Genomic DNA, 17,317 nt, shown 5'->3' on the forward strand with positions numbered 1-17,317 from the left:
CAAAATTTTTTATCTGATATAAGCCCCTAAGAAGCTGGCAAAGGAGTGCTACCACTTTCATTGGCATGATGCTCTACAGGTGTTGGGCAGAAGTGTTCAAAGGACAGCAGCGGATACTTCTATTACAAGATAATGTTAAGAGAACTGTTTTTACTTCTAGACCTACAAAAATATCAGATGTACTAGAAACATACTAAGGTAACAATACGTTGAAGTTTGTTAAAGAAAAAATTTGGAATTCAGTCCTCTTCCATTTAGAAATGTTATAAAACATTACTTTTACAACATCAGGATTTTTTTTTTTCTTTTTCTTTTTGATTGGGGTGGCAATGAAGTGAAATGCTAAAAAGACACTTAACACTGAGACCTAAGATTTCAAGATTCTACCAATTCCATGGTCAACATTACTGGGCAGTTAAGTTACAGTGACAAGTAACACTAAAAACTACCTTTTATGTAGTCCATATTTTCTTCCTACTCATTCACAACAGGCTTGCAGGGTATGCGACACTATCCCCATTACACAGACCAGGAAGATGGGGGCTAAAGAAAATCAGGGAAGTGACCTGCCTAAGGCCATAGGATTAGAACATGACTCAGTAGGCAATGCGGCTCCAAAATCCTACTATTTTTTTCCCACCACACCACTTGCCACTGGCACTTGCTGAATGTTGTGGGCAAAAATTGAGTACGTACTATGCATCATGCACTAGGAATATAACTAATAAGACAGGGGCTTTGTCCAGGAGAGCTCAGTCTAGAGACGGAAATAATCAATCATGTCCACATACTAAAAAACAGTTCTACAGTGGAACCCTACTGCCTGCATGCCTGGGGCAGGCTTCACAGAGAAGCCATTTCTGTCGGGTCTCCAAGGATGAATAAAGAATTCAGACGGAGGAGGGGTAGGGTGAGAAGACATTCTCTGTATAAGGAAAAGCACACAGATTAAAGGAAAATGATTCTGAGAAGAATCAATTAGAACTGTCAATTACAGTATTTCTCATAAGCTACTAATATGTATCATAGGAATAAAGGTAGCAGTAATTCTTTGTCCTATATTTTATCCACGTTTAATACATGTTTTCAAGAAGTACTACATATCTCTGTAGATTTAAAGCAATAACGTGCCTCAAGAAATTTGCATACCAGAAAGCAAATGATGTCCATCTGTGTTGTGATGCGCAAACAGCATTTAACCATGGGCATTGTCTATCTGACTCCACTGATCTAACCTACTTCTTGTCATAATTCAATACATAGTTGAGAAGTTATCTAATCAAAGCTTATTGTATATTAAATATTTCTACTATACTAATTCATTACCCATGTACTTATAGCTAGAATACGAAGTTTTAAATGAAAAGCAGAGTCCTTTGCTTCTTAAACCCAAGAAGTCAGATAATTTTAAAACAAACATGAGCAAAGCATAGACTTCTCTTTTTTTTTAAATCAGGTGACCTGTCTGTCCATGAGACAATTAATGTTGGTAGTAGCCTAACTGCATGACTACTGCAAAATTGTAGTCTGGATTCTTTTGCTACAGTGCACCTGTTTCAAACAAATTTTGTAATGAAAACAATATACAATAACACATTTAACACAGAACCTGATGAAGATCCCTTTTATTATACAAGAAAAATACTATTCTTAAAGTGTTTGTTACTTTATAACAAAATGACAACGAATGATATTTCATCTTAATATATTTTGCTTTTAAATAATTTACCTAATTTTGTGATTAGGATATTTTGACTATACATTTTGAAGAATTTACCTGTCACCATTTGTGCTGTCAATTTTATTTTATTTTTATTATTATTTGTTGTTGTTGAGGAAGATTCACTGTGAGCTAACATCTGTGCCAATCTTCCTCTATTTTGTATGTGGGGTACTGCTACAGCACAGCTGCCGACAAGTGGAGTGGTGTAGGTCCGCACCTGGGAACCGAACCAGGGTCACCAAAGTGGAACACACTGAATTTAACCACTAGGCCATGAGGCCAGCCCCTGTGCTGTCAATTTTAATTCCAGTGTGCATTATTTCATGAACTCATTTGTATCCATCAATAATATTAGTTTGAAAAGTGTTCTAATAAAGTTGGGAAACATTAGAAATGAGGAAGGAGGAGACAGCAATTTATCAGAAGCTAAGGGAAATGTGTGATAACCACCTTAATGGTTACAAAAGTTAAATAAAAACTGAGATATCCACTGAATTTGGCAATTAAGTAATGATCAGTGACCTTACTAAACAGTCCCAGAACAGTGAATAGACTATTCTTTCAAGAATTTTGGCAGTGAAATGCCAGAGATGGGAGGGATGAAGAAAAGGAAGGAATTAGCTCTAGTGAGGGAGGGGAGCTGAAAAGTTTTTTTGTTTTTTTTAGGATGGGGGAAATCTTGGATAGTTTGGATGCTGAGGAGAGTTACTAGAGAAGAGACTGGAACTAAGGGAGCAGGGACAGTTACTAGCAAGCAAGGACCAGGCAGAAACAAAGAACAGGATGGAAAGCAAAAGTTAGCTCCGCAAAGGGAAAAGTGAGCTTCTCCAGAGACAAGAGGGAAGAAAAGTGATGACTAAGGTAAATTTGGAGCAATGGCCAGCTCTATAGTCAAGACTGCATGCCTCTGAATCCTGGCTCTTCCTACCATAACCATATAATCACAGGCAAGTTTGTTTACATCTCTAAGTCTCTGTTTTCTCATATAATCTGGGGAGAACAGAATTCTCATAGGGTTGTTCAAAAGATTCAGTAATTCTGATAAAAGCAAATACTCTTAAAGACGGCAGCTATGTGGTTTTGTTTTTGTTTTGAAAGCCCTCAAAGAATTTACATATAAGATTTCTATTTTCTCTGTAGAATAAGTAATTAGGTTATCTAGTGACATTAAAATAGAGTGTTTAAAGAGGTAGGACAATGATTCTTAATCTTTTTTTTTTTTTTTGAGCAAGATTAGCCCTGAGCTAACTGCTGCCAATCCTCCTCCCTTTGCTGAGGAAGACTGGCCCTGAGCTAACATCCATGCCCATCTTCCTCCACTTTATATGTGGGATACCTACCACAGCATGGCGTGCCAAGTGGCGCCATGTTCGCACCCAGGATCCGAACCAGTGAACCCTGGGCCACCCATGCAGAATGTGTGAACTTAACCACTGCACCATCGGGCCGGCCCCTGATTCTTAATCTTTTGGAGAGATTCAAAAACACATTTGGGGGGCTGGCCCCATGGCCAAGTGGTTAAGTTTGTGCGCTCCGCTTTGGCAGCCCAGGATGCAACCATTCAGGTCCTGGGCATGGACCTACATACATGGCTCATCAAGCCATGCTGTGGCGGCATCCCACAGAGGAACTAGAACGACTTACAACTAGGATATACAACTACGTACTGAGGCTTTGGGGAGAAAAAGAGAAAGAAAAAAAAGAGGAAAAAAAAAAGAGGAAGATTGGCAACAGATGTTAGCTCAGGGCCAATCCTCCTCATTAAAAAAAGAAAAGAAAAAAACGCATTTGACTCTGATGAAAGATATATGGAAGCTAGAACATCCAAAATTTGCACAGAAGTGTGATATTATACATTACATTAATATTATCAAAGGTAAGGACTGAGTGAATTCCAGTCAAAATAATGAAACAAATTAATAAATAGTCCTATGGAGTACTAGACTCCAACAATAAAAGAAATGTTGAGGAAAAGATCATCTGGTTCCAGGGCATAATTTAAATACCCAATTATTTGAACAAAAAAACAAATAAGAAAAAAAGATTGCACTCTTGGATTTACATACCTAACGGCTACATAAGGGTATGTGGTCTACCAGAAAATACAGTGGACACAGTCAAGAAATCCAGGTTCTTGATCCAGCCCCGTAAGTCACGTGGCCTTTTCTGACAGTAGCTCTGAGACGTGTTGCAGTGCTAACATATTATGATTCTATTACTTAAACTCTCACTTGACTCTGTAGACAGAAGAACAAACGGTTCTACTCTATTTTCCCATGTCATAGTTTAATATGATTTTGAAGGTTAGCCTGAGAACCTAACTACCAAAACTTTATTTCTACAGAAAAAACAGTGTACTCCTGCATTTCTGGGATGAGGCCGCAGAGGTTCCTGGCAGCATCAGGCATGAGTCAGGTATTCCTATCGTAGGAACTGACTAGGATATTTTAGCAGCCCTCTTCTCTCTGAACTAAAATATCTAGAATTAGACTTTGTCAAAACTTCCTCTTTGTCAGTCAGTAGTATAGTAATACACACTGGGAGACTTTAAAGAAAATGTAGATTTACTAACAGTTATCCTTCAAAGATGGCTGTTTAAATTATATTTAAAGAGCAATCTGGGATAGCCAAAGAAAGTTTCTCAATTCAATGAACCTTTGTAAAGCAAAGAATCCTTTTCTAAAAAAAAAAAAAAAAAATCTTCCCAGAGATTTCAAGAAGCTTATCTTTCGGACTAAGAAGTTATGTCTGCTTTCTAAGATATAACTAATTCAAACAGCCATCTTCAGCCAATCACTTATTATATTAAAGTTCCCAGTACTCCAAAGGACTATTTGCTAATTTTTTTCATCATTTTGACTGGAATTCACTCACTCCTTACCTCTGATAATATTAATGTATGTATGGTATCACACTTCTAGTACTGTATTTTAAAATAATCTTTTTTTAAAATTTAGTACTGTTACAGTGTTACAACTCCTTTCCCATATCCTTAAGAATCATCCTTTGGTAATCTCCCAATCTTAGACATTTTGAAAGTATGTAGTCTACAGAAAGATGGTTCATAACATGAAATACATCATAATGAAGTTGAGTAAGATGTAAATTTCTACTAGGGGATCAATGCATCTACTAAACTGGCCTTCCCTCATATATAACCATAAAAACTTCAGCAAAGGAGTTAATTAGAAGCTTATGAAAAACTACTTAAATACTCTGAAATCTTTAAAAAGATAGAAAGCGATGTTTAAATAATTTAATCCTTACACCCCTGATTACTTACTGAACCTCAATCTTCTATTATTTTTAATTCTAATATTAAACTGGTGCCTACCAACCTACCAAAAAAGTGTTGTTTTTTACATTTGAATTGGTTGCCAAAAATATGGATTTGCAGCTTCCCTTTAAAAAAAAAAAGAAAGAAAGAAAGGAAGATCTGGCAACATTAGGCCCACAGATCCTGGCAATAGCAACATTTGGAGGGACCTGGGTAGCAGCTGCCCTCTTCTGATAGCACATGCAATTTCTAGTTCCCCCCAATTGTCTTTGCTCACTTTGGTTATGTGACTGGCCTTTATAGACAACAGAGTTTGAAATCTTTTATTTTACTGAAATTTAATTTTTTTGGTCTCTTGAGGGGACTTAAAAGAAGCAAGCCTTAAAAATCTTTATCACGGAAACAAAATAAAACAAGTGATGATCCTGGCATTAAAGCTATGTATACCAGATGCTAACTGTAACCAGCAGAACACCATTAAACCGTACAAGGCACTATTACTGTCAAGAAAAGAGCTTTTAGTAACCTAATTTCGGTCTGTCTACAACTCCTCAAAAAATCAAGATATTCAGCCTTTTACCCTTCCCAACAATAAAGACATTAACCCTATATTTCAATATTATGGCACTTTAAGAGCACCAAAAAGCCTCCTGCATCTGTATGACAAAGTAAAGAAGAAAAACAGGAAGTTAAAAAGGTCTCTGATCAGTCAAAGACACCACACAGTTCACAGAACACATGAAGCCCTCTTCACTCAGAGCCTACTGGATCTTATTTTAGACATAATTTTAATAAGCTCCGTGATCTGGTTTCCCAGCCCACAACAGATGAGATGCAGCCAACTGGAAAAGGGCTGGGGGTGGTGCTGCTAGAGCATCAAAATCAAAGCTGAAGACCTATAAAGTCAGCAGAAAACCTCAAAACATAGCAGGCTGGGGACACTTGGTATAGACACAAACAATCCCAAAGGCTCTCAATCCCTGCACAGAACTATACTGGATGTTCATAATGGCCCTTTTTGATACACTCTGTTAAAGCACAGGCCAGGAGAACCTAAAGTGTGTATCAAAATAAACTCCATCAAAAGCTTTTCCCAAAAAGACATGGCATTTAAAGGAGTGTCATTCATAGAACGCCATTTCCCTCAGTCAAAGAAACAAGATATTGAATACCTAAAGATGTCACACGTCAAATGCATTCGTTCTTAGCAAAATTTTATTAGAACTCACATGCAGCAGTTGATGATATCTAAAGTTGAGAGGGTATTTAAGTAGACCTATTTTTTCAGAGAATGATAACTGGGAAGGTGCAAGACTAAGATCAATTAAAGTAAGTCTTTTGGGGATTCCATTATAGATACATTACTAGGGCTAAGGACAAGATAGAACTGGTCTTATTTATACCTATGTAAGTCTGCATTCAACTTAAAATTGATGACATACAAAAAGTGTGAAAAAGGAAAATGATCCCCATTTTGTTTTCACAATCCTATTGACTAGTATACCAAAAATAAATTTTATTATTCTAATCCCTGGCAGTCTCAGAAGGTGAGCCATCCTTTGTTGAAGGCTCCAGGTTATAAACCATGGGGGAAAAGGTTAATATTGAATTTTACAAGTTCAAATTATCATTGTCTAAACTTGATTTTCCTTATTAAAATTTTTATAAAGGCATATTTTAGAGAAAATCTAGTGAATATGTAGTAACTCAAAAAAACCCATATTACTGGGGGCAAATATATTAAAAAATGTAAATGCATGTTTTGAGTGCTATTTCTCTCTCTGAAAAAATCTTTATAACACATATTAATCAATGTAGATTAAAGGCTACATTTCTTGATCTGTAAATTACCATACATTATAGTCACTCCTCTTCACGTTTTAAAATAAGAGCCCAGTGTTCTACAGGTATAATCTCAAGTTGATAACTTCCCAATTAGACTCTATAAGAACCTGGTTAACTCCTAAATGCCTTAAAAATGCATATATATTTTTACTTGGATGACCATCCGTCAGTGTGCTCCTGCCCCTTAAACGGTTAAGAGATCTGTGCTTAAGGTTCAAGCTTTTTTTTTTTAACAAACCACCTGCTTCATTTTAGTATAAGATTTGCTCTGTCTAAAGTCTGCCATTTTCCATGTTAGAAATTAAAGAAGTCAAAAGAAGTTGGTAAGGATCTAACTTAATTTACAGTAACCACTGGGATTAATTCCACACTAAAGGTCTTTGATCAAGAATGAAATGAGAACCAATTGCTGAACTGAGGTGCTCCTGCATTTCTGGGCTGAAACTATCCAACAATCTGCATTTTCACTGAGTTTAAGGCAAAGTGAAACTAGCTCTCTTCCGCTTGCATCTCCATCCCATCCTTGAGGATGGATAATCCCAGGATCTACCTCTTACTAAATGGCTAGAGGTTTCATACAGCCTCTCCGAGTAGTCAAGTGAAACACTAAACAAAAAAGAAAATCCCCACTTCTAAGGAAAAAACGTGATAGTGAGAGCCACCAAGAGGTTACAATGAGGGGGGAGAGAGGGGGCCCGCTAAATTTTAAGCCAAGCCCATACACTAGAAGCAACATTAGGAAAACCTCCGTATAGATAACTAAATAACCCTTCATCTTAAAGGTAAAAAATCCTTTCTAATGGAAAAATCTAACAAAATCCCTCGCAAATTAAAAGGGTCTCGCTGAACACATCCATTTTGTGAACAGACTGTTAAAGGAAACTTTGTGTAATTTCCTCAGTGTTTTTCAACGCTCAGGTTTCTACCTCTATACTTACCAATTTAACAGCTTTTCTATTAGATCCAGTCCTGCAAAAACTGAAGTGTTAGTTTCTGACTACGTTTGGCAACCTCAAGGAATAAAATGCTTCTCCCTCTACTACTCTCCTCCCTCAAGAGTCATGTTTTTTTCCTTCTGAACTTCCTATTCTAACAATTTCTAGACGAACAGAGTGGACACAAGTCTGTGGCCGCCAAGAGGTAAAGTGAACTCAAGAAATACTTAGGGATCGGACAAAAAGGCTTTCTCCGTGTGCCTGAGATACAGGCCCCAAGCTCAGGGTTCTGTGGAGGGAGCCAGGGCAGGTGGAGGAGAGAAGAGGAACCGGCACAGATGGGGCGAGGAGCCCTTCCGACCTCTGTCGATGAGGGCCGCCCAACGCCCCAGCCCCAGCCCCCCTCCCGGCACGGCCGGACAATGGCCCTCCAGTGCAGCAGTCCCCGGCCGAGGACAGGCCCGGAGACTCCACACCACGCAAGGCCTAGAAAGGAGACCGGGGAGAAATGCCGAGCCGGGCGAGCGCACCTCCGGCCTATGCGCGGGCAGCGCGCCGGGGCCTCCGCGGTCGCCATCACTGGGAGTGGGGTGTGAAGGCCTCCCGGCGGAGCCATCGCCGGCAGCCGGGTCTGAAGAGGCCGCGAGCCCGGCGGAGGCGACGGCGGGAAGTGCAGGCCGCAGCCTGCTCAGCTGGCCTGCCTGGCGGCCCGAACCCACGGTCGACCTCCGGCCGCTTACCTTGTGGATTCTCTTCAGAGCCATCGTGGGAGGCGGGTGGCGGCGGCCCCCGGGGCGGGGACGGGGGCAGGGGAGGGACGGGGAAGGGGCGAGGGGGCGCGAGGCCGCCTCGGTGATCGCGGGTCGGCCGGAGAAGATGGGGAGTTCGGAAGCGCGGGTCCGGCGGGAGGGACTGAGGGCCGGGGCCCACTCGGCTCCTGAGCCTGCCGCAGCGGTCACCGCATCACCCGGCGGCGGCCCCTTTATGTGCTGCCGCCCGAGCCGCCGCCGCCGCCGCCGCCGTAGCTGCCTCTTCCTCTTAAGCTCAGCGCCGCCTCCTCAGTCGCCGCGGATCCCTCCGCCGGGGAGCGACAGCCCAGGCCTCGGGCACGGCCGGCGCCTCTCGGTCGGACAGGCGGAGGGACTGCCTGCTGCAGGTGGACGGAGAGACGCGCGGGCGGGCAGGCGGGCGGCGCCGCCGGGGTGGGGCCGCCGGAGCGCGGGGTGGGCCCAGGACGAGGGGCAGGTCGGGAGGCGCGGGGATTGGCGGCCAGGGGAGGGAGGGCCGGGCCGCGCCGGCGGCGGAGGGATACGGGCCGCCCCTGTGAGTATCTTACGCACCGTCGCCGCCACGGCCGCCTGGAGGATGACGCCGCGAAGCGCGGGGAGGTCTCGCGAGAGCGTGGCGTGGGGTCGTGGATGTTCGCGTGCTGTGACCCTTGAGTATCTTCCTTTGGTTCCCCACGCGGAAGATCAATAAACGTTTAATAGCGATGGTTTGTCAAATCATTGACCGTGCCCACAGCATAGACTGACTCAGGAAGAGGCACTTATGCCCACTGCGACGTTCCCTAAGGAAAAAGGGACTTGTCCAAGGTCACACAGCTCCACAGCGGCAAAGCTAGTACTTCCCTGTAGTAGAGGGTCTCAGATCGCTTTCCGGAAGCGGGGTGGTAACAGCCTGGGCATCTGCGGGAGTGTGGTTCCTTGAGCATGCCACGGGCAGCCCTGAGATAGCCTTTCCAACCAAGGCCCCAGCTGGATGACAACTTGAATATCTCAGCCACTGGCATGTCAGTCGTAGGAGAGGTGCCCAGACCTCGCTGAGGCTTGGGGAATTGCTACAAAGAAGCACTGTACCAATTACCGCAGAAAAAACTTGGACGGTGTGTTCTCCAGTAGTTAAAACCAATCTTGTGTTTCAAGTCACCATCAGGAGCAAGCCTAGAAAACCTATTCGGGGCGGGGGCGGGTTTTAGGAAAATTTGCCCTCAGCTAACTTCTGCTGCCAACCCTCCTCTTTTTGCTGAGGAAGACTGGCCCTGAGCTAACATCCGTGTCCATCTTCCTCTACTTTATATGTGGGACGACTGCCACAGCATGGCTTGACAAGGAGTGCCATGTCCTAACCGGGAAAACACCCTCCCCCACGCCTCCACCCCCACTCCCTGCCCGCAGAGGGGATAGTGGGCGCTTAACTGCTGTGCCACTGGGCCGGCCCCCCTGGAGTTGTGTGTTAGGAGGTGGAAGCAAAAAGCTAATTCACTGAGCAACCACTGTGTGTCCAGCCCTATACCAGGACCAGTGAGATATAAGACCAGGCCTGGGCTGGGAGGTGTTTATTATCTGACGGGAGATATGGGAGAATAATAAGGAATGTTTTCCTGGGAGATGATGCCACATTCTCAAGTGTACCCTGAGGTTTTCTGATTCTTAAGCTGTGTTCTTTCCTCTATCTGGAAGGGACCTTGAAGATCATTGATTCTAACTCTTGAATTTAGAGAGGAGAAACTAGAGCCCCTAAGGGAACGATCTTGCCAAAAGTCATACAGTAGGTCAGTAGCAAAACAATACTGCCTCACCTATTGACTAGAGAAGGTTGGACCAATAGGGCAGGGCCACCGTGGATTCAGTAAGTCAAAGGAGGGCAAAACTGTATCCAGTTGTCCAGGGTGGGTATCTTTGAGGCTGGAGGTGAAGAGGAACATTCCACAGCTCCAAATCTTTTCTTCCTAAGGTATATGATGGGAGAGTTACAAAAATGCCCATTGGTCAGATTTTTAAAATTTTTTGTTCAACAATAATTCTTTTTGTATTAGAAAAGCAGTATATATTTGTTGCAAGAAATATAAATAAGCAAAAGGAAGGAAAGGAAAGTCAACCATAGTCCCATCATCCAATGATGAACCATTTTTAACATTTGGTTTATGTCCTTCCTCTTTTTCTTTTTTGGTAAGTCTTTTTTCCTTAAATATACATAGACACTTTTCTTTGAAAAACGTAGGATCACGCCATAATTCTATTTGGTAATCTGCCTCTTTTTTAAACATAAACACTGACTGTATTTAAGGTGTACAACATGATGATTTGATATACATAAACATAGTGAAATGATTACTACAGTCAAGATAATTAACATCTATCTCTTAACTCTTTTGTGTGTGTGTGTGGTGAGAGCACCTGAAATCTTTGGTAATCTACTTTTGTTTTGGTTTGGTTTTTTGCTGAGGAAGATTAGCCCTAAACTAACATCTGTGCCAAATCTTCCTCTATATGTGTTCGCTGTTTGTGGGTCACCACCACAGTGTGGCTGATGAGTGGTATAGGTCCACGCCTGGGATCTGATCCTTGAATTTAACCTCTACACCGTGGGGCCAGCCCGGGTAATCTACTTTTAAAATAAACAATATATAGTGAATTTTCCAGTGTCAATACACATTTCTACCATATTTGAAGGGCTACATATTCTATTATATAAATGCACCATATTTTAACTGGTCACATTTTGGGGGACATTTAAACTGTTTCCAATTTTTACTGTTAAAAATATTGCCGTAGTGAATATCCTGTAGTTAGTCTTTGTACAACTCTAAGAGTGCTTCTTTAGGATAGGCTCCTAGAAATGAAGTTGCAGCGTCAAATAGTAATCAGATTTTTGCATCTATGTTCATGAGGGATATCAGTTTATAATTTTCTTTTCTTGTAATATCTTTATCATGTTTTCATATCAAGGTTATTCTAGCTTCATAAAATAAATTGGGAAGTGTTCCCTCCTCTGTGTTCTGAAAGAGTTTGTGTAGGATTGATTTTTTTTTTTTTCTTACTTAAATGAATATTTGGTAGAATTCACCATTGAAGCCATCTGATCCTGGAGTTTTCTTTGTGGAAAAAGTTTGATAATAAATTCAATTTCTTTAAAAAGTTTGAGACTATTCAGATTTTTCTTTTTTCTTCTTGTGTCCATTGTGATAATTTGTGTTTTTCAAGGAATTTGTCCATTTCATTTAACTTGTCCAATATATTAGCTTTAGTTACTCATAATGTCTTCTTATTTTTCCTGGTACTATCTGGAACATCTATAATGATAACCCTTTTTTTATGCCTGATGGTGGTTATTTGTGTTTTCTGTCTTTTTCTTGATAAATCTTGCTAGGGATTTATCAATTTTGTTAATTCTTCCAAAGAACCAACTTTTGACCTTGTATTTTTTCTATTGTTTGTTCATTTTGATTTCTGCTTTTATTTTTATTATTTTCTTTCTTCTACTTATTTTGGATGTGATTTGTTCTTTTCCTAGCTTCTTAAAGTGGGAGCTTAGAACACTGATTTTACACTTTTCCTTTTTTTTAAAGAAGATTAGCCCTGAGCTAACTGCTGCCAATCCTCCTCTTTTCACCAAGGAAGACCGGCACTGAGCTAACATCCATACCCATCTTCCTCTCCTTTACATGTGGGACACCTACCATAGCGTGGCGTGTCAAGTGGTGCCATGTCCGCACCGGGGATCCAAACCAGCGAACCAGGGGCGGCCGAAGTCGAAGGTGTGCACTTAACCGCTGTGCCACCGGGCAGCCCCTCCTTTTTTCTAATATAAGCACTTTCTAATAAAGAATTAAAAGCACACTGCTTTGCTGCATCCCACAATTTTATGTTTTATTTTCATTTTCATTTGGTTTAAAATAGTTTCTAGCGGCCGGCCCCGTGGCCGAGTAGTTAAGTTCGCGTGCTCTGCTTTGGTGGCCCAGGGTTTCACCCGTTCAGATCCTGGGCACTGCGGACATGCCACCGCTCATCAGGCCATGCTGAGGCGGTGTCCCACATAGCACAACCAGAGGCACTCACAACTAGAATCTACAACTATGTACTGGGGGGCTTTGGGGAGAAGAATAAAAAAAAAAAAAAGGAAGAAGAAGATTGCCAACAGTTGTTAGCTCAGGTGCCAATCTTAACGAAAAGAAAAAAGTTTCTAATTTCCCCAGTGATTTATTCTTTGACCAAGGCTTATTTTCAGATACTTTGGAATGTATTGGTCATCAGGGAAATGCAAATTAAAACGATAATGAGATACCATTTTACACCCACTGGAATGGCTAAAATCAAGCATTGACAACAATAAGTGATGACAAGGAAGTACAGCAATTGGAACTCTCATACATTGCAGGTGAGAGTATAAAATGATACAACCAGTTCGGGGAACTGTTTGGTAATTTCTTATAAAATTAAACATATATATATATACCATATGACTCAGCAATTCTTCTCTTAGGTATTTATTCAAGAAAAATGAAAACATATGTCCACAAAAAGACTTGTACACAAATGTTTATAGCAGCCTTATTCATATATAGCCTAAAAGCAGAGACAGCCCCAACGTCCATCAACAGGAGAGTGGGATAACAAATTATGACATTCATACAATGGAATTATACATGAACAAAAAAAGGATGAGCTATTGACACACTCAACAACATGAATGAATTATTAGAACTTTCTAATTATTATTTAAGCAATTATTTAAGCAAAAGAAGACAGACACAAAAGAATATCAACTGTACAATTCCATTTGTATGAAGTCCAGAGACAGACAAAACTAATTTGTGGTGTTTGAAGTAAAAAAAGTGGTTGCCATTGTTGGGAGGTGATTTGTCAAGAAAGGGATCTAGGAAATTTTCTGGGATAATTGAAGTGTTCTATATATTGTTTTGGGTGGAAGTTACACAGTTGTGTATATATATATATATACACACACAATTGTCATAACTCATGGAACGGAACACTAAAGATCTGTGCATTATATTATATGTAAATTGTATATATATATATAATAAAACAATACAAATTTTTTTAAAGAGTATGCAGAATTTTTAGGTCTTCTTATATAATATATTTCTCCTTGGGGTGAGTTTTCCTCCCACTCACCCTACATGGATCTTTAGAGCCCTCAGTTTACCTTCCATTATCCTACTGAGATTGTGAGCACACTGCATATACTTGGACTTTGATATTCCCTCTTGGTTGTTAACCCAATTCTGCAAGCATTATAGTATTTAAACGTTTTCCTTTGGCAAAGGTGTTCCCAGGGCTAATAGCTGTATTAAATGATACGGAGGACATTTTGATCAATATAAATAGACAAGTGATTGCTGTGGGCTGAGCAAAAAGCACAGCCCAAGCAATTTGGGAACTCCCTATTTTTGGATCTCAGCAACCCTATAGGAGAGTTCATTTTGTCTTATGAGAATAACTGGGGGCTGGCCCCGTTGCCGAGTGGTTAAGTTCACGCGCTCTGCTTCTGCAGCCCAGGGTTTCACCAGTTTGAATCCTGGGCGCAGACGTGGCACCGCTCGCCAGGCCATGCTGAGGCGGCATCCCACATGCCACAACTAGAAGGACCCACAACTAAAAATACACAACTATGTGCCGGGGGGCTTTGGGAGAAAAAGAAAAAATAAAATCTTTAAAAAAAAAAAAGAATGACTGACTAAGGAGTATTAGGTAAACCAGGAATTGATTTTCTAGCTGCATCAGTATGATCCCTTTTTGTGATATTTTCTAAGATGAGGTTTAAAACATAAGAATATCCCCAAACATTCCAGACTCTTTAAGATAGTGCCACCATTAGAGGCCAATCTATTTCCTTGGAAAGCTAGGCTTTGTGAGTTTGAAGTGGCTCATTTTTTCATAGTAAAAAATCAGAACAGTGGTTTACCAGTGGAATTGTACTCGATTTTACATTCTTTTTGTACAGCCACTCTCTCCTGTTATATATGATTTAGGGTGTGTTCTGCCGACCAGCATTTATTCTGTTGTTAGGCTATGGCCCCATATCCATGCCCTACCTCATAGGAATTGCTAAGTAAAGAAATGACACTAGTTTTGCCATCTGACTCCGATAACACTTTCTTATGTTTTTTGGCAGCCTGGTTTTAGCCTAAAAGTCATCTTTCAAGAAGCTTTCCTGACAAGTCACCCCAAACTAGATGCCCTTAGATTAGAGTCCTGTCATCAGAGATTGATCACACTTCATTGTAATTGTTGGACAACTGTCTCATTCAATAGACTGTCAGTTTCTGGAGAGCAGAGCTGTTGTCTCTTTTGTTCCTCTTCTAATCCCCAGTGCCCGGAATATCAAAGACACTTGTTGAATGAATTCATGAATGACTGACTGAATAATGAGCAGCTCAAGAAAACCTCCTTTATACTCACACGTTGTTGGGTAAGACAGCAGCTCCCTTAAAGAAAGAAAGAAACAAACAAAAATAGTCCATGGTATTCCAAGACTTTATGTCACAAAACTACAGTCTAAACCCAGTGTAGAAGGGTTCAAAATCTAGTAGGAAGGAGAAATACTGTCCCTACTCTGTCCTTAGAGAAAATATAATTGTGCAAATGTGGACTTCCTCCTGCTGAAATAGTCCAAAAGGAGAAGGAGATGGTTGTGCATATTTGTGCTTCCTCCCTTACTGAGGTCAGTCGTGCTAAGAGGTAGTGTGGTACAGTGACACAGCAGTTTAGAACCAACGCTTCGTAGTCAGTGGATTTGAACCCTACTCTACTATTTACCCATCGTGTGAAGTTTGTGCAAGTTACTTGACCTCTTGAAACTCGGTTTTTTTCATCATCAGTAAAACAGGGATAGTATTAGTTTCTTCACAGGATTGCGAGATTAAATAACAAAAAGTATGTATAAAGGTCCTGGCCTGAAGGAAGTGCTCATCAAATATTAGTTATGATAATATGATAATTTTTCTGCGAAAAGAAGTGTTATAAAAGACTGGTCCCAGCCAACCTTCTGCCCTCGAGACAAGTCTACAAGCTCAGTCTCTGTGAAGCTGGGATTGGTGTCCTGTTTCGGAGTCCCAGAGCCCTCAACCACTGTTCTTTCCCACGGAGCTTGTGGCCCGGAAGAGAATGCATCAGCAAAGGGTGGATCCCTTTCTGCAGGCCCGGCCCACACTCCATGTGGTGGCAACCTTGGAGGGCTTTCAGTCTGGAAAACAAACGGCCTGGCCGTTGAATCTAAAGACAGTCCCCCAACCTCCCACTGTATCCTGGAGAGGAGGTGAGAGGACTCGAATGGAAGGCGGTGCATATACAAGTCGTCAACCAAATCTGTTAGTCATTATTATGTGGTATTATTCAAAGGGAAAGGTTGAACAATTTTAAAATGTGATTCTGTTAGTTATTAAATCTGCTGCTTAAATAAAGGATTTACCTATCTGTAAAAGTGGCTTACATAGCAAAGGATGTGGACAAGTCATGTATTTATTATGTGTTTGGGTAGGGGAAGGGAATTTGTAAAGATAACAGAAAAGGACCTGGAGTTCCAGAGGAGTCTGTGACCCTTGGAGAGAAGGACAGGGGGGCTACCCTCGGGGGGGCGAGGTCTAAGGACAGTGAAGCAGATTGGGTGGCAGAGTAGTGTAGACTGCTGAGTAAAGTCCCTATTTCTGAGGACTTGGTGGTTCTCATAGTCTATACAGCCTCTTCACTGCTGGGAAGGAGATCAGAAGCCAGAATTCAAATAGCTTTAGCAACAAACAAGATGTATGGTATAACCCTATTTGTGTTTCCAATAGTGTATAGAGACTACACAATATAGATAATCTATGTGGTATATGCATAGGATAACATCTGTATCTGGTGGTTATCTGAGAGGGGATTATGAAGAACTTTTGCTTTCTAGGCCATACATTTCTGAAATGTTGAATGTTTTATACTGAGCATGTTTTATTCTTATATTAAAAAAAGAGTTTTAAAATCTAATAACGTTATAGCAAAAAATTGGACACAGTCTAACTCTTTATCAATTGGGAAAGGTTAGAGTACTGTAATTTGTATTACGGAATACTATGCCACCATGGAAAGAATGAGGTGCACATATCCTTCTCTGGAAGAATTATCACAGTACTGTTGAGGTTTAAAAAAAAGCAACTGCAGTGAAATGCGGTTGATATAATTCCATTATTGTGGGTTAAAAAAGTCTTGATGATGCATACATATATAAAAATTCATGGAGCTGTATGTACACTTGAGATTTGCACAATTTATTCTGTTATACCTCAATACATTTTTTTTTTAAAGATTGGCACCTGAGCTAACTGTTGCCAATCTTCTTTTTTTTTCTGCTTTTTCTCCCCCTCTCCCCCAAGTACATAGTTGTATATTTTAGTTCTGGTCCTTCTAGTTATGGTATGTGGGACGCTGCCTCAACATGGCCTAATGAGGGGTGCCATGTCTGCACCCAGGATCCCAACTGGCGAAACCTGGGCCACCGAAGCGGAGAGCACGAACTTAACCACTCGGCCACAGGGCAGGCCCCAATACATTTTTTTTTTTTAATCTTTGTGAAATTCTGGTTGTATGTGTGTGTCTGGGTGTATATGTATCAGAATGTGCATAGAAAAATATGTAGACACATGAAGACCAAACTTTTAACAGTAGCTACTTAGTTATCCCTTGAGAATTGCATGGGGAAAGTGAGGGAAGCTTCTTTTACTTTTTGCTTTACATAATCCTAGATTATTCACAATTTTTC

The 17,317-nt window shown here is 41.0% G+C and overlaps 1 protein-coding gene across 1 annotated transcript in view; it reads right to left on the reverse strand.

The window, feature by feature from the left end:
- The window catches only part of UBE2D2 (ubiquitin conjugating enzyme E2 D2), a 47,754-nt gene extending 38,604 nt beyond the window's left edge, over positions 1-9,150 (reverse strand). Inside the window, exon 1 of the mRNA XM_023617596.2 lies at positions 8,521-9,150. Within this exon, the coding sequence (XP_023473364.1) occupies positions 8,521-8,544 (24 nt within the window). The 5' untranslated portion in view covers positions 8,545-9,150. The remainder of the gene's footprint in view (positions 1-8,520) is intronic.
- Positions 9,151-17,317: the final 8,167 nt, after the last annotated feature.

Source organism: Equus caballus, chromosome 14 (genome assembly GCF_041296265.1).
Source record: "Equus caballus isolate H_3958 breed thoroughbred chromosome 14, TB-T2T, whole genome shotgun sequence".
In the NCBI taxonomy this organism is placed as follows: domain Eukaryota; kingdom Metazoa; phylum Chordata; class Mammalia; order Perissodactyla; family Equidae; genus Equus; species Equus caballus.